This window comes from Sinohyriopsis cumingii, chromosome 13 (assembly GCF_028554795.1).
Source record: "Sinohyriopsis cumingii isolate HCF-2022 chromosome 13, ASM2855479v2, whole genome shotgun sequence".
Taxonomy (NCBI): Eukaryota; Metazoa; Mollusca; class Bivalvia; order Unionida; family Unionidae; genus Sinohyriopsis; species Sinohyriopsis cumingii.
In genome coordinates, this window is record NC_142973.1 from 60784216 (window position 1) to 60809896 (window position 25681).

At 33.5% G+C, this 25681-nt stretch overlaps 1 protein-coding gene across 1 annotated transcript in view; it reads left to right on the forward strand.

The window, feature by feature from the left end:
* LOC149785676 (uncharacterized) overlaps positions 1-25681 on the forward strand; it is a 256710-nt gene that overhangs the window by 148515 nt on the left and 82514 nt on the right. Inside the window, exons 23-26 of the mRNA XM_089979920.1 lie at positions 139-261; positions 8837-9001; positions 20018-20081; positions 25335-25355. Of these exons, the coding sequence (XP_089836046.1) occupies positions 139-261; positions 8837-9001; positions 20018-20081; positions 25335-25355 (373 nt within the window). The remainder of the gene's footprint in view (positions 1-138; positions 262-8836; positions 9002-20017; positions 20082-25334; positions 25356-25681) is intronic.

Consider the following 25681-nt stretch of genomic DNA (forward strand, 5'->3'; position numbering starts at 1 on the left):
GGGGAAAAAGCACAGACTGAATTAATTCTACAGTGAAGTTTTTCTTGTCTGAAATGTTTGAAAAGATGCTGTTTGATAATTTACTCCCATTTCACTTTTCTATCATCACTCTTGTCATGAGAATAGTATAATGCACAGGTCATACGCTACACCAACGGCTCTGCTCTCAAGCGATCTAGATCACAAGATGAGCAAATCAACATTGGGCACTCATCAGGTTGCACGGCAGCAGACATGGCAGATCAGGATCAGTTGAAGAGGGTATATCCTCAAAATGGTCGCCCTCCTTGCCATCTACTTGAATTGACTACTGTAGATTGGGGAATATTTGTGATGGTCACCGTCCCTCTCACCTTCTTGAATTGACTACCAGCGGATTGGGGAATATTTTTTTTGCACTAAACATCAGATTTATTTGTGAAGACTTGAATTATCAACCAAATAATCACAGATTTAATTTCACAATCAGGGTATGTTTATGCCCTCCAACTTAATGAAAACACTCGATGCATTATGCTCTGACATGAGTATTGATAAATTTAGAACTTCGGTAGTCACTTGCTGTGTGTATTTACCATGTATTTTATAAACTGAGAAGTAAAGTGTGTCAAAAAATTAAATATCAGTTGATTGGGGGTGGAGTGGAGAAGAAACAATATATATTATTTCTCAGTCATCATCCCCCTTTATAGTCTCATTCATTAGCACGGGAAGCCTGTAGTTCTGATATGACTTTATGTCAGTAAATGGTTAAACACATGTATAATTTTTAATTAGTGTTGTGCAGGTTATGCCCCCTACAGCCAATTACATGCTTTCATTTTAATGCCATTTATAATGAAAAATTAACATTCAGTTTGCAGTTTTGCAGTACTATGTTTGGTTTAATGCCATTGCTGGTGCCACATGCTGTGACTCATACAGCTCATGTATGTATATGCTGTGACTCTCATACAGCTCATGTATGTTCATGCTGTGACTCTCAAATAGCTCATGTATGTGCATGCTGTGACTCTCAAATAGCTCATGTATGTGCATGCTGTGACTCATACAGCTCATGTATGTGCATGCTGTGACTAATACAGCTCATGTATGTGTGTGCTGTGACTCTCATACAGCTCATGTATGTGCATGCATGTGCATCTCCTCGCTCACTGAGAGAATGCAATTACTTTTAATTTATGACAAGTTTAGAATGAAACCATAACCTCAGGAATACATCTACAACGTAAATCGAGCATCACCTATATTGACACTCAGTCCAACATCAATATTAAATACAATCTTAGAAATGAACACTCAGAGTATTACAAAAGATTTTGGTAAAATGATCAGCCCATGAAATTATCATCACCATCACTTGCACATCCAAAAATTGAACAAATGAATGAACTTGTCGATGCAGTTCATCAGAAAGTGTTAGCATCGGATATTTTTATATATAACGGATGGAAGATGTGACTGGCAAGTGATGGATGGACATTTTTCCATGGCAGATGATTAGCTAGGAATTCAAATTTATGTCCTCTTCTGCTTGTGAATTTATTCTAAAATAAATCTCTTGCTAATATCTCCCGATCTGCAGTAGTCATTTTAGTATAGCTTTACATTTTGGAAGTATTTATATTGTTTGGATGGTTTAAGTTAGCAACTAACCAGTGATGGACAAATGTTTTCTTTTGAAAAGAGAATTTTGTGTGTTAGACTTTATTGTCTTGATTTTGAGATGTATTTCCAATTTTCTTTCTCAGATTAAAAAAAAAAATCAATATTGCAAAAAAATGATACGTATTTGGTGGCATCGGCTTTTCAGATTTACTTTAAACAAATAATGTTCATCTACATTTAAATAAATAAAGCATGGTTTCATCAAGCTTTAATGAATTAACATTAATAATACACAACAGTTGTGAAATTTGGGGAACACCATATGAGTTCTCACTTCATTTAATTAAGTTCATCACTGGTTAAAAGCATGTTACCACTTACTTTTTGTCTAACCCTTTTATTTTCAGGAATTGACTTAACATATATGGCTTGCAACATATAAATCCTTGGTACAAGTGGAAAAGCTTCATGCTGCATACCCTAATTATGTAACTTTTGCATTACCGTATATGTTGGGACACCGTATTTCTTGGGACACCATAACTGAATTTTAAAAGTAATTGTTTTGTGCACTTTTTGTTCTGGGACATATCATTTTGTTCGAGTCATAAGTTGTGGGACACCTTTTAAATCATTTGAAAATTACATGTCAGATAATGCACTCCAAATGAAATTTTATTTTAAAAAATATAAAACTGTGTACTTGAGATAAAACTCTTTAATCCACTGCAGCAGCACCTCATGAACACAACCCTTCTCCTGCACACACACGATCCACTCTTTTGTTACATGAATATTTTTTTTTAGCTTTTTCATACCACAATTTATTTTTAGAGGCAACACATCACCTGAAGCGGAAACTGCAGGGACTAAAGTCAGATTTTTTGTAAAATCTGCACGTCTAATTCTCACACTTTTGACCAACATCTTATCGTCAGTCTTTCCAGGAGTGCAATCAAAGTACACTAGAATTTCATCCATGTTAATGATCATCTTGTCAGCAAAATCATCTTCTCTTCTGGCCTTCACGAATTCATCACATGATTTTATTTTCTCCAAATCTTCTGGGCAGCATTGGGTTATTAATGTCTGTGCATGAAGCACTGTATTGTGTCAATTTAAAAATCATTCCATTTTCAATTTGTGTTCAAAATTACCATGAATACCAGTGAAAAGGAACCAAGGTTAGCTTCCATATCTCTGCCATCTTTGTATATTCAACCCAAAAAATCCCAAACAATCAGTACAGTTAAAAGAATCCATTGTCGGCTTCAAAGATCAGCTTGATTTGCAATAGAATAACCTTTGTATTGATATCCTTTTAAAAAGAAAAAGCTGGCTTCAGAGTATCCAAAGTTGGCTTCCGAGGTCAGCTTGTATTTTAATAAAAATAACTTTTTTCTTTGATGTCCTGTCGGTAAGTTCAAAGAAGGAGTTTACTGCTCACTGCCAGTTGTGTTTATTCACCACCCAGGCTTCTGTGTGCTTGGTATCTGTAGTAATAATTAATACAAAGGAGCATTGATACTTTTGTAACCCGTGCTGGGAAAAAGATTGTCACTTACACTCAAGTGAATGTGTTTTCAAATAATTATTTCTATTTGTTAGATACTGTCATACAGTTGACTTGGATATAATTCAGTCTTGATTATTTTGCACCTAACACCGTGTCATGCATGAATGACAGTTGTCTTCATGATATCAGTTGATTATTTGTTTGCGATTTTCTTGGATCCAGTTTTCATAACATATTCAAACCTTTGAGCACAACCAAACAATTTATTTCTCAATGTTCATATCAATGAACAATGTAGCATGTGTTATCAGACATAAGCGGTACACTCTATAGTATGGAAGTCTGCTATGTATACAGATTTCGTGAATGTATTTTAATGCTCATGTTGAAAAAAAAAGGGAAGAATGATAAGAATACAAGGTTAGTTTTTTTCTTTTTGTTCTCAAATAAGCGTTTTGTTTATCTATATTTTTGCAATGTGCGGGGGGGGGGGGGGACAAATGCAATACAAATTTATTTTGTTTCTTAAGTCTTGGGACATATGACCTTGGCGAAAAAAGTTTCACCATAAGTTCCGGGACAGGAAAAAGAAATGTTAACCTATCCCAATATATACGGTAAATGCAGTAACATCATTACATATTGGCAATGGTGATGCTTTATGCTACAGCAGTAACTTTAGGGACTGAATACAAATGTTGCAACCTCTAATGTAATTGGTAAAACAGAAAAATCCTGATAAATCTGATTAGTAATTACAAAAATTATGACACCAGTAGGTAAATAAATAAACAATTTCTATCATTAAGAGTAATGTTGCAATAAGAACTATGCATAACATCCACAGATGCTTTGGGTTTGACCATATAATTAAAGGTTGTCATGGCAACCCCTACTGATACAAATGCAATATTCCCTCATTATAATGCTGTCCATGAGGACCATAAAGTATACTTCCTTATAGTGAGATCACCTTATAATGAAATACATTATATAATAATTTCACTGCCATAATCAAATATAGTCACTTTATAACAGGAACAGTGTTGTAATAAAGGGTCTTATAATGAGGGAATGCTGTATATCATTAGTATTTGCAGTTGCAAGCCCTAATGATACATTGGTTTGTTAGGGGTTGTTATATTATTAAGAGATGCTGCAGCCATTAATCATGTTATGGAATGGGGAAAATATTATCAACAGAGTAATGCATCACTCCTATCTTGAATTTTTGGGATTGTTTGTTGGTTTGTTTTAGTTATTGTTTAGTTATTTATTTTTTAATTACTTTGGGCTAAGTCATTCTACGTTCTCTTTAGAAAGTGGGGAAAGATCAGAAATGCATGCCTCACATCACTGATACATGATGTTTACTTCCAGAGGATGGGAACATTGCATGAATACATGTATCATATTTGATTGATATGGTTTTATTTCAGTGATCTCAGTTGATTACTTATAAATATTGTAAATAATTAATTTCAGTGTCTTGTTTGCATACTGAGCTTTACTGATGTTGTGAATTGTGTTATATAAATTGCATGTAACAAAACTATTACCAACCATCTTCTCTGGTCAACATATTCATTGGAATTTATTCATTTCTTTTGTTCTGCATAACTGAGAATTCATAGATCTGGGACTTTATCAGCACTTTTTCTTCTAAATCACATGATTCTTATTGTCAGTGCAATATTTCTAACAGCCAAAACTTTCTGTACACTTTGCACCTTGAATATCACATTGACTTTCCCATTTGATTTATGTCACTTTAAATTTCCCTTATCTTATCTATGAGTAATAGCATTCAGAATCTGTGAGCAGTAGGATTAAGAATGCTGATCTTTGTCAGAACCCTTGGCAGAGAACATATTTTGTTTAGGAATGGAATAAAATGTACATGCGAAGGATATGAAAACAAGTATTTGAAGAAAGTTCAGCTTGTTACCACACTTGCTTATAAGATGAGTCCAACTGCAAATGTGCACAGACCCAGATCTGTCAGTGCATAATGCATTGGCAGATCTGGGTCAATGCAGTTTGTAAGGAGTAGTCAGTAGAATGAACAACATATAGCCTGATCTGCAGGTGCATTATGCTATGGCAGACCAGGATCTATGCTGTATGCAGTTTGATTCAACTTATAAGCAAGTATATATGGTTAGACTGAGGGTAATCTGCAATTCTTTCAGCTGAAGGGTTCTGTCACTATCCTATTATTAAATGTTTGAATCAGTCTTTGGGAATGAAAAGATGATGTTATTTTTATTACTGTTTTACATAAGTTAAACTTCTCCTGAAGCAGAGATGACCTGGATTTTTGTTGTTGTTTTATATAGCATGTATATTTCAAGCAAATATTTCACAAAATTATACTTAAAGTCGAATCAGTTAAGTGCTATCGAACTACTCAGAAATATATGTTAATAGCTAGAAACTGGATCTAGTCATACTAGCTGATGCTGAGGTCATTCTGCCAATGGGAAATTGCATGCATGGATAGAATGAAATGGTTTACAAGAAAGTACATGTGTCAGCAGTCTTAAGTAATTTTCAGAAATTATCCTGAAGCCAGTATTGAAATTAAGTCTTAATCATCATTGAAACTGTCATATCCTATCAGACTACAAGTAATAAATTATGCAGAATGGGTATCGTATTGTCAAAAGTATTTGGAGATTAAACTTTACTTACAAAATATGAACTTTTAAAACTAAGGAAGATTAATATTGTTAGATATTAGGCACTTTTTCCATTATTGTTGGAAAATATTGAAATTGTTTTCAAAAGGTAAATTGTAAACCTCAGAAGATGGATCTATATTCAAATTAATATTAATCCATTTAACTGCATACAGAGTGTTGTTTTGTGCAACCTGCATTGATTTGCTTAATCATCAGTTATGAATGTTTTCATAGTTTCGTTCTGCATGTTCTATGTTCTTATTTAGTGTTCTCTGATATCTTGTTTTTTATGAAGCTAAACTTTCTAAAGCTTATGTTTTGTTTGTATGGTTTTTTATTCGATTTGGCTTGCTCAGTTTGATGATATCTTGAAACCAATTTCTTGTTTCAATAACTATTATTAAATAGAAAGGTTAGGTTACTCTTGTCAATATATTTCAGACACATGCAGCTTGATCCTGGAAGTTTTTCTTCTTGAAAATTCTCAGTTTTGTTTAGGGGAGATATGGTAACTTGTTTGGTAGAGCATTAGACTTGTAAGCCAAGGTATGAAGGTTAGATACAGCCCAAGGCCAACTTGGGTCAGCTGCCTCGGTGTGTCCTTTGAAAAGCACTTAACTTCCCTTTCTTCTGCATGGTATAGCCAAATAAAGTGATTATAGTGCCATTAAAAACCAACCAACCAACCAACCAGCCAACCAGCCAACTTTTCTTTAACATGTAACAAAGCCATTCAAGAATATGACTGTGTTAAATTGTTTGGAAGTTACATCTCAACTTGAATCTCATTGCTTGATTCATTTCTGGATCTTACTTTGCTCAGTTTTTGTATCAACAATTCTAAAAGTTGTAGGGAAAGAAATGTTAAATATGAGTGACTTTATCCGCAACTATCAAACCCATACAGTTTGCTATTAATAATCTCCAGACTATGTTACATGATAGATTTACAATTGGCATACGTATATTTTTTTAAATTTCCTCTTTGCTCAAATTTACCAGAAACTATTGCTGTCACTGGTTTACCAGTTCCATTCCAAATGCTAACTTTTTAATATTAATGCATACTTATATACTGATGCCAAGTTTAGAACATCAATAAAGTGGACTATCTTTTCTCTTTAATCTGTAAGTATTTTATTGACAATAATAGCATATACGGACATTGAAACAAAAGTACAAAATTAAATAATTACTGCTTTACACATAAACAAAAGTACAAAATTAAATAATTACTGCTTTACACATAAATTTACAGCATGCCATGAAATAGTACAAGGTGATTCTGGCTTTCAGTTGCACAATTTTGATTTGATACCCAAACATTTCTTTACACAATCAGAGTCAGGCAAATTATAAATTTTATTTACTAAACCGATTTTTTTTATTTTGAAAAGGAAATGACTCATTGGGTCACTAGTACCTATTGAAGTTAACAAAATATTCCAAACTTTATCTTGCTTGCTTCATTATTTTTTGTGTACTTTTTATTCATATTATGCATAAAAAAATAAGTTGCTATAGGTTTATTTAAGGCACAGTGACCTCTTTTTATATGTATTTTTGAAAGCTGATATTTAATTTTAAATATTTCTGTTAAGTACTCTATATTTAAAAACTCCAGATGTATGAAAACAAATGTTTTAAACACATCTCATCAGCAGCAAAGTCCAGTTTAATCCTGTGCAAAGTCCAGTCAGTGTTGGCTTGGTTTGGTTTGGTGTTTTATCATGCAGCAATACAAATAGGTTATTTAATGCTGAGGCAGCTGGAGTAATGTGTCCCTGCCCCAATGACATGCATACGACAGTTGCTGACATGGGCTGATCGAATAATAGGATTAAAACAAACCTGCACCCTTTGGTCCTGAGTCGGGCATACTGACCACTGAGTCGTCATGACTCCTAAAATCAAATTATGAGCATCATATTATCATAATGGGCACAGTTTGATAACTAATGTTGTAATAGTCCACTTTCTGCATTTCAGCATACTTACTATTATCAGATCTGTAGCTTATTTAAAAACCAACAATTTCTGGATGTAAATAATTTGATAATTCTTCTACACTGAGAAAAAAACGGTTGATTATTATCTTGCCTTCAGAGTTTGATATGAGTCATTTTTGCTTCATCCTCAACCGGCATATTCATGTAGGAAAAAAATGAATGTACTATATTTCCAGTTTTATATTTTATAAACATAAATAAATGTGGATTAATTTTCAGAGTGTATCTTCCTTCAATTATTGCATTTTAATATGGATATTTTACAATGTTATTTGCTTCCAAACAATTCTTTACACCCAGTAGTGTTTTCAGTTGATCAGTGACCATTCATTTATCATAAATTACATTATTGTCAATATGTGAAGTACGTTGTTAGCTGAGTAGATCTAAAAACCAGGAACTGAGCTGCATAGTGTCTGTAACATTTCACTTCCTGATTATAACATCATCCATGAGAGCCATGGAGTTTACAACCTTTTAGTAAGACCACCTTATAATAAAGTACATGTAATTTTACTACCACTTAATGAAATGGGATCTAGGATAACATTTCCCTTATTACAGAGACTGTTATAATGAATGGTCCTTTTTGTAAGAGAGTTCCATACTTCCATTTTGTACAAGAACATCACATCAGTGATATAAAAAGCTAATTTAATGATAGTGACACAATTTGCTGAAATTTAAGTACTTATTTATTAAAAAAAACTAAATTTCAATTGTTGCTACTTTTCCAAAACATGTAATCAAAGATAATAGAATTTATTTAAAAGCTGATTTTAATTATGTTCTTATAGTGCTTTTCATTCCAAGTTTCATGTTAGTGAATATTATATATAGATATATATATATATATATATATAAAAAAGTAAATTCCATAACAGTGTTGATGATGGGATATTGAACTGTTTCAAAAGATGAACAAAAGTAATCCCACATTATTTGGGTGCAAAGATTAAACTCCATGCCTTTTTATTTTTTGGGGGATGTTGAGATGCTGACACATGTGTATCTTGTAGGAGTCCCCGGTTGATTACTATCGGGACAGGCTTCAAGACCTTAATTTGACCGGAATCTTTCAGCCCCGCAAATCCCTGGAACCTGCAAAGTGTGAAGCTGAGGATACACAGGCACTTGCTGTGAGCATGCTAGGAGAAATTAATGATATCAGAAAACCATCACGGGTAATGTTGCAGCACTGCAGGGTGGGGAAAGTGAGGTGGAGCATTTTTATGCGTAGTGTGCACTCGCACACACACCTCAAAGTTTCTGCCATATTTGTGATAGCTGTCATTATAATCAGGAAGTTTTTGCTTCATATACAAAGTAGAATCTATCATATATACCCATTTGCTACTTCTCATGTTTTTACAGTATTGAACATTTCTGTCTATAAAAGATTTTTGCTTTATGACTCTGAAGTTACTATAATCAGGAAATTTTTCTATTGGAGACAGACAAGAGCTTATACTTTATGGAGGATATTTTAAATGTTCTGAATATATTGTTATAACCTTGTTTGTTTTTGTACCTATTACAAAATGTAATGCCAATCAATAGACAAAATAACATTCTTTAAAATGATCTGCAGCTTCATGTGCAGCACACTGAACAACTAAAGATACATTCATGTGACATAACTTAGGTAAATGACATTGATCTAAAAATATTGAAAGAGAACAATTCTGCTACTATGCAAAGAGCACACTATAAAATCCATGCACTCTTACGGTATACTCTGACTGATATCAAGGCCGACATGGGTAACGTTTTCAAGTATAATTCTCTGTTATAACCTACAATTCTGAGGTGGTTTCCTCACTTCAGACATGGATGCATTTTAATGAAAGACAACTTACATTCTGGAAGACTGTTTATGTGATTGGCAAGTAAGAAGTGGCTGCAAATGATGAAGATGCTTGATACACAGTGAAAGATATTTCTTTTATCACTGACATTAATTCATCAGCTGTTTTTAATACAGTGAAAAATCATTTAATGCTCTAAGGGCTTTGTGCAGGATGGGTGCTGTATTTGTTGATGGCTGATCAAAGACAGACTTTAGATGAAATTGTCAAAACAGTTACAAGCTAGATATGAAAAGCATGACCAGAGCTGTTTGAATGAGATTGTTGCAGGTGATAAAATGATTTTTTTATCTTGAAGAAAACAGACTCAAGAGGAAAAATAAAGTTTGGATCTAAGAAAAAGGGCAGAGACAACAAATAGCTTGATGTAGTCAGACTTTCAAGAGAGTTTTATATGTTCTATTTTTTTATGCAAAAGGCCCATTACTCCAGGTACCTGTTTCTGACTCTACTAGAGTTACTGGACATTTTTATGACTCCAAAGTGTTGCCAAATGTTGTGCAACTCCCAAACTATCCACCCACACACTACTGCCTGCAGTGTCCATCTTTGTCCTGACAATACACCAGCATATAAATCAGGCCATTGTGACAGACTTCCTGAATGAGTACAACATTTAAACTTTACCACATCTTCCATAACTTAGCCCTGATTTCGATCTAAGTGATTTTTGGCTGATTTCCATTACCAAAGATTCACTGAATGGCCAACAGTTTGAAAGCTGCTATTCAGCTGAAGTGCAAGTTTCCAGTCTATGAACAACCAATCAAAAAGTAAATTAAAATGGCATTTAATGATTGGATAATCAGACTGAGAAAGTGTGCAGTCTTTCATGGGAATTAATTTGAGGTCACGCACTGATATATGAACTAATTCAGAACATCATTACACAGTGCATCAATATTCAGAACATTTTAAATATCCCCCCATATACCTGATTTTAAATTAAACCTATTCTAAAATTAAAACAGAATTATTTGCTGAGCTTAAATGTATGTGTGAAAGACACTGATTGTCTTTATTTGTATGTCCCCATTGTACCTATGGAGGAGGCATACATTGTAACCAGTGTCCATCCATACTTATATGTCCCATCACATCTATCACAAATTTTGTTCTGCTGAGTGAATTTTAAAGGTCCTCATGGAAAATTTTGTTCTGCTGAGTGACTTTTAAAGGTCCTTGTGGAAAATGTTCTTCTGCTGAGTGACTTTTAAAAGTCCTCATGGAAAATTTTGTTCTGCTGAGTGACTTTTAAAGGTCCTCGTGGAAAATTTTGTTCTGCTGAGTGACTTAAAAGTCCTCATGAAAAATTTTGTTCTCCTGAGTGACTTAAAAGTCCTCATGGAAAGTTTTGTTCTGCTGAGTGACTTAAAAGTCCTCATGGAAAATTTTGTTCTGCTGAGTGACTTAAAAGTTCTCATGGAAAATTTTTTTCTGCTGAGTGACTTTTGAAAGTCCTCATGGAAAATTTGGTTCTGCTAAGTGACTTTTAAAAGTCCTTATGGATTAAAACCAAACAAAATATGATACTTTTTGTGAAGAAGAACAAAGTCAACTTCGATTATCATCTTTTTGGCAAAAATTCTTGAAGGTTTGTCCCCATTTTGTTTTAGAATTTTGCTTTTCAGTTTTCAGTCAGTAACTTTTAATGGACTTAAATGGACTATAACCAAATTTAATATGAGGCTTACATTAAGAAGACCTAGATAATGTTTAACTTTCACATTTGTGTGGCAGAATTTTAAGGAATTATGGTTCCTGTTTTACTTCAACCTTTGCCCTTTAATTTATGTCCAGTAACATATTTGAAAGACATCTTTGACTGAAACTAAATTTTTTGAGTGTTTACAGTAGGGAGATCTAAGATGAGTTCAGTTTTCATTACGTTTATACAGACAAATTATGGAGTTATGACCCCTGTTTGATTTAGAATTTTGTCGTTTGCATTACATTGGCATGGGCATCAATATTAAAAATGAATACATGGAAAAGCGTAATTTGCCTCAGTTGCATGCTGCATTCCATTTAATGGACAAGGTAAAATGTCCAGAAAAAATTATTTTATTCTCATATAGAAGTTTCTGTACTCATTACTGAACTAATTTTTCAAGACCTTGAACTTAGATCTTAATTAATCTTTCCAACATGATAGAAATGTCAAATCAGTTCAAATTTGAAGTTCTGATACATGAACAATTCTAATTACTGCAGTGAATTAAGATGTTCATATCATCTCCTGTTCTCAAGTTTGTTTTACGGACAGTTTGGATGATCATTTTCATCATTTGAAGTCTTCCCATGCCCAAGTTTTTGGGGTATAAAATACACTTTTGTGTGTCTTGGATGCACATATGGTTCTTTGTTTAGAGGAATGGTTAAATTGAAGTTGCATGAATTTATCATGGTTTTCACCTTTTTTCTTGAAAATTGTGTTTTATATTGCAAAATTACTAATTTCTTCTATCTTTTGCATAATACACTTTTGATTCACACTTTGGTGAAAATATTTTATCGTAAATGTATTTACTCCTATGCTTTCCTCTCTTCCTCACTGGTGTGTCATTAAATCTGTTTGCAGTTACTGGATATACGCATTTTTATTTGTCATGTTTCTCTTTCATAAAGATTAGATGGTATTTTTATATATATATTTTCATTACTCTTTATTTTAAGAACTTTACACATTTTACCTTCATCTTTTTTTTATATTCTTCATAGAAAAATTATATCTTTACCTTTTTAATCCTGCTGGTGTACTTTTATTATGCCCACCTGTTTGTCCATAAATATTTCCATTTCTGAAGTATAACCATCAAATTATTGAAGGTATTTGAGCCAAATATCATACTTGTGTCAGGCAAGGATGTGCTTTTTCATAGTATAAATAGTATAACAAACTGAGGGTGTTGTACCATAGGGTACTAGAATAAGTAGTATAAAAATTTAGGGTGTTGTACCATAGGGTACTAGAATAAGTAGTATAAAAATTTAGGGTGTTGTACCATAGGGTACTAGAATAAGTAGTATAAAAATTGAGGGTGGTGGTCCATAGGGTACTAGCATAAGCAGTTTACAAATTAAGGGTATTGGACCATGCTAAACCTTAATTACTTTGTATACAATGATTTGACACTTCGTTTGTTAAGTACAAATGTGTCATTGGTCCATAATGAAACATACAAGAGGAGCAATACATTAGATGCAGATTATTACAGTAAATTGAGAGAGATCAAAAATATAAACCAAGCAGCACATGCCCAAAAGTTGATTAAGATAAACATGTTAATTAGTATGTAGTGGTAACTGCGTGAAGATTTAGACCGGGTGAAAATTCATCATAGGCTTTACATATTTATGCTTTAAAAATCACCAAACAGAACAAGCTAGTTCATTAAGTCCTGATTGTTTTCACTTATAATGGGGGGTGGGGTGATTTTTAGAATACAAAGCTCATATGTTCAGAATCATCACAAAAAAGACACTGTCTTCTTTAGGATAATGGAGTCTGTTTTTTTAAGATCTGTTCATTGGAATACAGATGTTGCTGTAAATATTTGTGAACACTTGATCCAAATTTAACTGTCTATGAAGGATGCTGACATGTATTATTTTATTGGCTCATTTGGAAAGATTGATATCTCATGATTTGGATGTACAAAAAAAGGTTAAGTTTTTGTAGTATTATCATTTTAGTGTACATTTTATTGAAAATAGCTTGTACCTTTGCTTATGCACTGGTCTTTGAACAAAACATTTTGAACAAATAAGCATGAAAATGTCAGGCAAATAAATATGTGATGTATAGAAGATATATATATATATATATATATATATATATATATATATATATATATATATATATATATATATATATATATATATACGATAAACATCATTATTTCTACCATTTTTGTACAATATTCACATATATAGTGTAATTTCTCAAACATGTCAGTCTTCGGGTTTTAGACATCATTTGTATAAAAAGTTAGAATTTTCAATAACAGATCAACATGTATGTACATAACATTTCGTGTATAAAAAAAAAATGATTTATATGGATCAATTGTGTACACAGAAAGTTCAGGTAGGAAATATGCCATGATTTACAGTAAGTAGCCCTAGATAACTCTCTGCAAGAAGGGTAAAATTTTAGGACCCTAGCCTTGGGACCTGAAATGGGGTCATTAAGGTCAAATATACAAGAATGTAAATTACAGAGGTTTTTTTTTTCTTTATTTTTTTAAAACCAGATTGTATGCATGCAGTCAAAGCAGGAAAACATAGACCTGTAACTTCATTCTGATGGATTTTCAGTTACAACCCCTGGTACACAGTTAGAATGGGGCAGTGGGTTTAGGGTTGGGGATTGGAATATGTTATAGAATGGTAATTTGCCATGGTAAGCCATGTACTTATCATATTCAAGATAACCTGCACACTGTGGACACAAACAATTTTATTTGGTTAAATTTAGTTTGGTATTAGACTCATCATTATAAGCTCATATTGACGATAAAATAAACAGTATCCCTATCACATTTATAAACTACAAGCATTAACTCCCTTCATTTTGTGGATGCATTGTCTCTCCAAAGATGGTTGTACTAAATGAAGCATATGAGTTGACAGCGTTCATGGTTCTAATTATATGCAAGAATGGAAACCAATCTAGAAATGGGTTGAAGATAAAGTAGAGTATATATGGGTTTAAATGGACATGGCTGATAATGAAAAGTAAAAAAAAAATTTTTAGGAAACAATATATTGTGAGAGCTTATACTATTTGTAACTGAAAAAATAGAGACAGTATTTTGATAATTGATGGAATTTTGGTCCTTTTACAGACTTAACTTAGAAAAACTTGTTACTGAAATTAGCACCTGATTATTTAGGTGCAGAATTGAAAACACGTTTCAAATACATTTAGCTCCAAAAATATGACATGGCTAATATGATTTTCTCTACACAGAAGTTTGCATGAAGGATATGTCTATACAGAGAAATATAGGTTTGATCATAGTTACTGTAGGAGCTGAATTAGTACTGCAAGCCCTTTAATGGTGATGAAGTGGTAAGTTCTAAGAAAATAATGCTGTTCTAGGCAGGTTTTGGCAGTTGCTTCTGGCACAGGATGCATCCTGGGATTGATAAATATATGTTCACTTAGAGCAGGTTGTATGCTGATTAGGGCATGTGCAAGTATTATTTTCAATATAGTACCCTTTTTTTTATTTTTTTATTTTTTACTTTTGTTTTCATTTTATTTCATTTTAAGCCATTTCTTTATATGCACCAACAAAAGCTTCTACTTTTAAAGCAAATATTTTAACAGTGAATTGGTGTACATGTATTTGCTCAACAGTGAACAGTATAAGCCCAGTCACATGATACACCAGCAGATCAGGATCTGTGTAGCTCATTCAGTTTATGATTTCCAAATAACAGCACCGAACCAGATCTCTAAGAGCATTACTTGATATCAAATCTTGGTTTATGCTGTTCACAGCTAGGTGTACATCATATATAGATAATATGGATGAAAACTAAGCATTTCCATTGACAGTTTTTACTTTACTGTGAGTTTCTCATGGAGCATAACTTTGTTAATATTATAAATAGAAGTTATTTCATTCTTCTGGTTTATGTCCCCACTTTGCTCACTGTACACCAGTTTTTCATGTATCATAAGTTACTTGCTTCTTTTAGAATTGAGAAAAATTGAAGTGAGCATTTTATGTGCTTGTTTTCTTTCAAATGCTTTTATATAGTGTCACCAACATTAATGTATTAAAATGTAGTTTTGTCCACTTTATCAGTGTCACAAAACTCTGCATCAACTGATCAGTTCTTCATGAGTAACCTCTACCATAAATCACTAGCTGTACATCATGCTTGATAGAAAGCATGAGACTGTTCCTGGTGAATGTACCCACTTCAGTCACTACCAGTAATTGTACATTATGCTTGATAGAAAGTGTGAAACGTTTGTTGGAGAGTGCACCCACTTAAATCACTAGTTGTACATCATGCTTGGTAGAAAGTTCGAGACATTTGCTGGAGAGTGCACCCACTTAAATTACTAGATGTACATCATGATAGTAGAAAGTGTGAGACATTTGCTGGAGAGTGCATCCACTTAAATCACTAATTGTACATCATGCTTGGTAGAAAGTGTGAGACATTTACTGGAGAGTGTACCCACTTAAGTCACTAATTGTACATCATGCTTGGTAGAAAGTGTGAGACATTTACTGGAGAGTGTACCCATTGAAGTCACTAATTGTACATCATGCTTGGTAGAAAGTGTGAGACATTTACTGGAGAGTGTACCCACTTAAATCACTAGTAGTACATCATGCTTGGTAGAATGTGTGAGACATTTGCTGGAGAGTGTGCCCACTTAAATTACTAATTGTACATCATGCTTGGCAGAAAGTGTGAGACATTTGCTTGAGAGTGTGCCCACTTAAATCACTAGTTGTACATCATGCTTGGTAGAAAGTGGGACATGTGCTGGAGAGTGTGCCCACTTAAATTACTAATTGTACATCATGCTTGGCAGAAAGTGAGATATTTGCTGGAGAATGTACCCACTTAAGTCACTAGTTGTACATCATGCTTGGTAGAAAGTGTGAGACATTTACTGGAGAGTGTACCCACTTAATTCACTAATTGTACATCATGCTTGGTAGAAAATATTGATACATTTGCTGAGAATATACCCACTTAAATCACTAATCGTACATCATGCTTGGTAGAAAGTGTGAGACATTTACTGGAGAATGTACCCACTTAAATCACTAATTGTACATCATGTACTGTTCTAAAAGTTAATTTTTTTTGCACATTTGGTCATGGAGTTTTTTTAAGCCTCTGTACATATATGGCAAAACATAAAGGCATCTTCACTGCCACATTCTTCACTTGACTTAACTTCTTTTTGAAAATGTAGCCATTGTATATTTTCAACTATTGCTGCACAAAATTTTGCAGACCACTCCGGTGGTCTAGTGGTTAGAGCATCTGCTTCAGTTGTTGGAGGTTGTGGGTTCAATCCTTGACTGAGTCATACCAAAGACTTACAAAAATAGTACTAACGGCTGCCTTACTTGGCGCTTAGCATTAAGAGTTTAGTGTTAGGACTGGTTAGCCTGGTGTCAGGACTAGTGACTGGGTGGGACATAATGCTACATGTCTGCGGCATGATGCCTCAGTGCTAGGCATCACTATAGACTGCCACACTGGAGACATCGTAGCGATATGACTGAAAAATTGTTAAAGCTACATTAAAAATTCAAATCACACACATTGTACACTCACAAATTCTTTTACATTTTCTCTTACGAGTAACCGGTACCACATCTTTAGATGATGAAGGCTCCACTGGTTGCTTTAACGATACTATTATTGACAGTTGGTTGTACAAACATTGTCCATATGATAATTTTGTTCATTTTGAATCTATTTTAATTTTTTTGCCTTGGATGCCATTTTCAGTCAAACGCTGACAGTATCTTGGAACAATGCAAGGCATACACTTGAGCGAATGGAAATTGTTGCTTCGTTGCATGACAAGGATGCACATAAAATAATAGTTTCTCATGAGAATCACTTTAAAATCACATGCTTATTTTCTGTCTCTTTCTTGTGTATGATGATTATATGGTTCTAACATCCTGTTGCTACAAATCATGTGACAGTTACAGGTCACGTAAGATCAGCTCCAGATCACTTGTAACCTTATGTATTATGATAACATCAGTGTAAGAAACTGATGTGCGCATGTTTTCCCTGTATGGGAGACTTGTATTATAGCCAATAAAGTAGTTAGAGCAAACTTTTATTTTGTGTTAATCAGCAAAACATAATATTGGGGTGCGTCAGTTTATGTACCAGTGATGATTTTTAGACCAAACCCCTTTGTTTGGTGTTAATCAGCAAAACATAACATTGGGGTGCATAAGTTTGTGTACCGTCAATGACTTTTGTGCATCAAATCAGAAAGGTCTGCATATCTGACGCATGACGCATGGGTAGATAAAACACTGATAAACATCCTATAATGTTTGGGAGATAATTTACCTAGGATATGTTCTTATACAATTATATTAGCCTACTTAATTAAATGATCAACTGTTAAGTAATGTGAGCCATTTGAGCAATATTAGGCTCACTTGGGCTTCTTGTTTTTATTGTAATAATCCACCATAACATGCACTAATAAAATTACCAATAATTTTGGTGTCCACACTTTTAGGAGTATATAAAATGAATTCTTATGTGAGATTAGTTTCATTCTTACCAGTTGAAGGTACTGATGATTCATTGTATATTACACTTACTCTAAACCTGCCATATCTTGGATGTTTTCTCCTAAATACTTAATTCTCTGACTTTAATTTAATGTGTTTGCCATCAAATGCTTTAAAACAACCATACAACTTACATAATTGTGACATCCCATTTTTCATTATGCTTGATATGAACAAAATCAGCTTTCAAATATAAGTTGTTTTTTCAAAGGTCTGAATTTTCTCCATATTGAATGTGGTGGCTCAGTATAGCTGTAGTGAATATTTACAGTTTGATTGCTTGATGAGCTGTTGGATCTAGCCTCCTAAGTGTTTTTGAAAAGTGATGGGTGGGCTGACCATTTAAAAAGAAAAAGTGTGACCACATTAACTTGATACAAAATCTGCAAAATCCATTAAAAAGTCTAAAAATAATCCGTAAATAAAAACTGTTAAACATCTTTGTGTGCAAAGTTGACTTCTTCAGAACATGAAGCATGCATTGAGCTTTCTGTGTAAATTGTAAAAATAATTTAACGTTACATACTACATGACATTATCTGCATATTTTTTATCATCAGTATTCAGTTAATCATTTGTCACTAACAAGAAATACAGAGGGGAAAAAATCCATAAATCAAAGGAAATTTGTTAAACAAGGAGAAAATCCTCACATTCGCTAATAATGCCACTAATACTCTATCTGTTGAAAATTCTGCAGTTTGTGGAAAGAGTTGGAGATATAGAAAATGCTTTATTTACACATGCAAATCTAATTTGTTTGAATACACATGTAATTGGCTTTTCACTATGCTTGGGCTTGTCATAGGAGTAATACGGTATATTTGTTAGCGCTACTTGTACTGTAATGTTATGATTCATCATTATTTTGTCCAATACACTGATCGTTTTAGATGGAGTCTTTTATTATAATTTATAGAGTTAATAATATCCTAAAGCATGATCAAACTTTCTTTTGTGATTTATTACATGAGTAATTTTTATACCCCTGCCTCTGTAGAGGAGTCCTCATACTGGTCCAATCATGCCGTCATTGACTATTCTCTCCATTCCTCTATCAGCCACACGTTCTTAAGGATGCAACTGTTCTCATAGTTGTTATGGATTGTCTTGAAATCCTTGTCAGATATTTGTTCTCCAAATTTTTTGTAGGAGTTAATGTCCTTTTTTTACTTAAAAAGTGATATACAGTAAATGACAGGATTTTGCAAATGCAACTACTCAAATTTTTTTTAGTGGATTGCTCTGAAACAGTACATAATTTGGTCAGATGATGTGTGATGACCAATCATTGTACTGTGCATAATTTGGTCAGATGATGTATGATGACCAATCATTGTACTGTGCATAATTTGGTCAGATGATGTATGACAACCAATCATTATACTGTGCATAATTTGGTCAGATGATGTATGATGACCAATCATTGTACTGTGCATAATTTGGTCAGATGATGTATGATGACCAATCTTTTGTACTAATGGTTTTCATCAGAGTTTAGCACTCTTTTGACTGTAAAAATGTCTCCATCATGTGTGTAGGGGTGGGACACAGAGGCAGGGGTGTATTTATGTGAACCAAATTGCACATGGTTTTCTATTTTCAATACATGTAACAGAGTATCTGATGCATTACTATAGTTTACCAAAAGATAATTGATAGTAGACAGATGGATTAAAAGGATTTGTAAATATTTTAAGACTTACTTTAAATTTTATTCTTTACGTGGAAGATTCATATTATTTTAGTCACTAAGTACAGTAGTTTGCTATTTTATCACCAAAATTTATGAACATTTATTTTATAAAATTTCAAAAATAAAGTTGTCATTTTTGCCACTCACATTGATTACTAATGCACAATCATTCATATTTTTATAAAATTGTATTGTTTACTTTTTGACTAGTAATTTTTAGTCATTCTTTTTGAAACAGACTTCTGAATTATTCTTGTCAGTATTTGTTTGTTTATCTTGAAAGGTCTTTCTATCATCAGTACCCTTTACACATTTCAGAATGAATATCTGGAGGCCTTAACCACTGCCTACTTGCGTAATGGAGTCCTTTATGATGAATCAGGTATGTGATATAAAATCCAATATGATTCATAACTTTCCCAAGTATATATGTAACATGAAAGTGATTAAGTCTTCCAATCTCACCTGATCTGAAACTGTGTTAAATTCCTAGTCAGTTAACATCATTAAGCATTGAATAGTCATCATCATGGGTTTTTTATACACCAAAGTGACAGTTTAATAGGCCACTTAAAAATTGAAAATATGGAAGCAAATGCTTTGGAATTAAGAGTTTATTTTAAAACACATCTTATTTAATATGATAATAAATAAAAAATTAATGTTGTTGAAATATTTATTAATCTAATTTATTTTTATATCAACATTGTAATTTGAGAAATGGAAATGGATTCTGTAATCCAAATATTTTACACTTGTATATTTTATAGTATTTTCTATAAAGTTTGCTCTTCTTTAAAGATATTTCTGGTGAAAGTTGACAGTGTTATTTGATATTTCAAATCCCAGTTTTGTGTAGTAAAATATAGTTGTTAATAGGATGCTACTAAAGGGGTCTGACTTAATTTATTTTAAGTGCACAATGAGTTTAATGGGTTTGCTATTAAAAACGGTCTGAGTTAATTTATTATAAGTGCATAATCATTGGAATGGGTATGCTATTAAAAGGGTCTTAATTTATTATAAATGCATTGTGAGTTTAATGGGTTTGCTATTAAAAGGGTCTTAATTGATTTATTATAAATGCATAATGAGTTGAATGGGTATGCTATTAAAAGGGTCTTAATTAATTTATTATAAATGCATAATGAGTTGAATGGGTTTGCTATTAAAGGGGTCTGAGTCAATTTATTATAAATGCTTAATGAGTTTAAAGGGTATGCTATAAAAGGGGTCTGAGTTATTTTATTATAAATGCATAATGAGTTTAATGGGCTTATTATCATTTATTGACCAGAAGTAAGATATATCATTAATAAACTCCTACATTATTCCTGTACCTTTTATTTTTGTCTTGTCTCTGTTACTGTGCTTTCTCTGTGCTTGCAAGCTTCATGCATTGTTCTTGCAATTCATGTGCCCTCCCTTAACGAAGTTGCCTTGATATCTACATTCACCTGTCAAAATTTTTATTTTTTGTGCAGTGGATAATTGTTATATGTTTAAATTCATGTTATAATAAAAGTTGTACAGCAATTTGAATGTGCCTTTTCTTTGCTTTTGTATTGTGATGTTGGCCATCACATTCAAACTAAGCTCTCTTAGAGACTTCCAGATTCCATGAGGTTAAATTTCAGGTCCTAGAATCTGTTGTCAGAATTGTTTATGTATTTCTATAAATACTGGACTCTCACATTTTGGACCAGTTTGGCTTGATTTTGTAAATTCTACAGAGAGCTATGTTTGATTTTTCAACCTGTTTGTAACTACTTATCAAATTTAATTGGATTTTTAATATGAAGGACTTTTCATAACTTGATTATTTATTTTTTTACTCTTAAATCATGGTTTCAAATGTTAAATGTGATAAAAGAGACTGTTGCATGACTAATGTATGTTTGATGATCTAATTTCTTTTCAAAACATTTTGTATAAATTTCAGTTTTCACCATTAAGTCGGTTCATTATTTTTTTCTTCTTTTCTCACATGATCATTGTTTTCTCACATGATCAGTGTTTTCTCACATGATCAGCATTACATTTGTACTCAAGTAATAGTTCTTATTAGAGTTACACATGTTGCAAGTAAACAAGAATGAGTTTTATTCCAACAGCACTCCTTTGTTAATACAGTACTCCATTTGAGCTTTTGATTGGTTATTTTTGCTGTTGGATGAAAAATCAGCTCATTTTGTCAGTACAGTGCATTTTTTTATAGGCAGTGTAACCTCTTTCCTGTCAGAATAGGGCAAATTTGGAACCAGTAGATATTAGTGAATTATAATGATCAGAACTTAAAATATTTTAAATAACACACAATACATAGGTTCAGTATAAACTTTATTGTAAATATAAATAATCTTTGGCATAATGGGGGCAAATCCTATCACAGCACACTGCACCAGCCAAGCTCTGAATTGTTTCTATATGAATACCTCAGGAAGAGAGACTTAGGGGAGTTTGTAGAGTTGTGAAGAGTGTCAGACACCTGTATGCGGAGCCACAAGGTGCAGATACGAGATATATAGGGACACTGATAACCGAAACTCGATAAGTCTGATCCTGAGGATTGCTATGATAACAAACATCAGCCGATACTCCATACATTCACCGTAGGAAGCGGAAATAAAGTATATGGGCATAATAGTTGAGTACATTTAAGTACTGACACAAATAGGGGGGCAAAAGCAAAGTTGTGAATGCATGAAACTTAGCTATGGCAGTACCTCAGAAAGAGAGACTTGGTGAGTTTGTAGGGTTGTAAAGAATGTCCATCATCTTTATGTGGAGCAGCAAGGGGCTGATACAAGGTATATATGGGACTGATAACCGAAACTTGATAAGAATGATCCTGAGGATTGCCATGATAATAACATTAGCCGATTTGACAGAGGCCCCCCAGAACAGCTGGAATGGTACGTTATGCAAGAAATGTCCCAAATAAAGAACATGGTGGAATGAGGGGAGGCAGATGGTTATTTCTGCAAATAATTTTAAAGATTAAATGCAGCAACTGCACTGAAAGGAATGCATCTCTACAGCATATCAGTTATATGAATGATGCCCTAACTGACACAATGTTTGATCCCATGCTCCAACTCAGTCATCTGATTGGTTCAATATGACAATGTATCTAAATTTAATTACTAAGCTTATTAACATATATTGGCTGCAATGACATCAAGTCTGAGCAGAGAAACCATAGTAGACAAAGAGGGGCACAGCAAGGGACCAGAGAAGGATGCACTGTGTAGTACTTAAACTACATTTAACCACTTAAATTATAATTTGAATAACACACAGTATATAAGTTCAATGTAAACTTTATTGCAATTATAAATAATCTTTGGCATAATGGGGGCAAATCATGTCACAGCACACTGTACCAGCCGAGCTCTGAATTGTTTCTATAGGAAAACCTGAGGAAGAGAGACATAGGGGTGTTTGTAGGGTTGTGATGAGTGTCCGACACCTGTATGTGGAGCTGCATGGGGCTTATACGAAGTATATAGGGACACTGATAACCGAAACTCAACAAGTCTTATCCTGAGGATTGCTATGATAACAAACATCAGCCAATACTCCATACATGCACCATAGGAAGCAGGTATGAAGTATATGGGCATAATAGTTGAGTACATTTAAGTACTGACACAAATTGGGGTTCAAAAGCAAAGTTGTGAATGCATGAAACTTGGCAATGGCCCAAACAAAGTGAAGGGGGTTCTTTGACTATAGAACAATGCGATTGTACTGAAGGCCCCCAATTTAAGGAAATGTAAGGATAAATAAAGATAATAATGATTGAGAATGCAGTAACATGGAAAACGCATGAACTAGGTTTCAAACTGCATGATAATCCTGATGTACCTAAAGGTATCAATATTAGATATATGTATTTGAGAACCAGTTAGGAATTCACATGTCCACAAATAGAAGATATAGCTGAAATGACAATGTAGCAAAGGATGTGAAAATGAATGACCGGTATACAACATCTCCGAAGTGTTCCAAAATTGTATGATGGTATCACTAAGTAAGGAAGTGGAATAGTGCATTGATCAACAGCAGTGTGCACCAATAAGTAAGACACATGATGTGATATCTGCCTCTACACAAAGCTAAATCTGTCAGGGTGCAGCTGAATGATCTACAAGATACATTAGAGGACCATCAACCCAAGGTTGGAGCAGACGGTACAGAGTTCCAGCCTTAGCAGCAATGGTAGCTGCCATGATCTGGAAGGTGTGTTCATTATAGTGATGTGAATCATAACCTAACCTGAGCAAAACAGCCTCAGTGGTAGTGATAAAGATGAGTTCTGCTTAAGGCACAAACATTGTCCATGAGAAACAGTGGATCACAAAAGCGAGCTCCAGCTAATATCTGAATACGATGGAATTTCCTCTTCACATGGAAAGGATAAACAGGGATATAATAGTTCATATCATTAATATAAAAACCATACCTTGATGGGAAATGCCATTCTTAAACGTTCTACAATACAGAATGAATAGGCATTTATCCATATGAAATATCATGTCCGACATGACAAATTGTTTGCTGCAGAAAAAATGGGCTCTACGAACAGCAAATTATCCACACTGCAAAAAAAGCATAAGAAACCAGTGCACAAGTAGTTTGTGGAAAGAGTTCAGTGTACACAGTTATAAAATATATCAAATTAGAGGCCCCAAAGAGGATGCCAATTTGAATATAACAATCCATTTGGAAGGAATGGTGTCCAAAGCACATGACACTAAATTATGTACACAAATGTTCCTGAGCAGAAAGAAGATGGTTAGGGAGAACTCTGATCTAGCATGTATAAGATGAGAAAGACTATTGTCCTAAAGTCGAAATAAAATGGTCCTCCATACCAACTCCAGCTGCAGATGTGGCTGCACCATGACCTCCAGCTAGAGCACATTGCTGCTGTAGACTCAAACACAACCATGAGTTCTGAAGGATTGAAATGTTAAAACCAGCATGAAATGGGGTCCCTTTTTTTTGTTGTTGTGGGCAATGTAACCTCTTTCTGTTAGAACAGGGCAAATTTGGGACCAGTATATATTAGTGTATTAGAGTGATCAGAATTGAAAATGTTTAAAACTAATACTTAAAACACTTCTTGATACAATTTTACATTGCTTTTTGAACAGAAAAAATACATAAGAGTTGATATTGTACTCAGAATATGAAAACAGTCATATAGCCAAAGGTGGAAGATGTCAACTCAAGAAAAGGCAGAGTCTCTTTCACTTTTTCTGCTTAGTTAGGTGAAATGACAAATACAAGGTAATGATTTCATCTAGATTGCTGCCTAACCCTGCAGTGAAACTGCTCATATAGGACAGTTACTCTAATAACCATTTTTATTTCTATTAAATATTTAATTTCTGTATAAAAAATGTCTTTCTACAATGAACAAAATTTTATGGGTCCTTTAAGCGTCCATTATGTGTGGGTGTCACTGTAACTTGGGTTTAAACTCCTAATTTCAATATGATTAAAAATATCAAATTGATTGGGTAGATCATTATTACTACAAGATCATGCATTCTCTCTGATCCTAGGTGTATTAATTCCAATATCTACAGAAACAAATTAACTCAATTTGGCAATATTTTTACAGGTGGAAAATTTCAAGGGAAAGGTACTCATTTTATTTTTATATCCTTCCTGCACTCCCCTGTCACCCATGTTGTCTGTTCCATATATACAGATGCATGGAATGACTTCTTTTTTAGACTACTGCACTTGGGCTGGAAATGACAGTAGTCAGAATTTGTACCACCAGACTAATCTGAGTTTACAGATGATAGTATGTTATGGTATATAACACTAATTTTTAGAAATGGAATTTTCATTTCTACTTTGATGAAGTGGGCACATGCTTGGTTGTAGACAATTATGATGTCATAAACTTAAGTAATTATTAGTGGTTAAATGATATTTCAGTATATTAGCAGGAATCAGTAC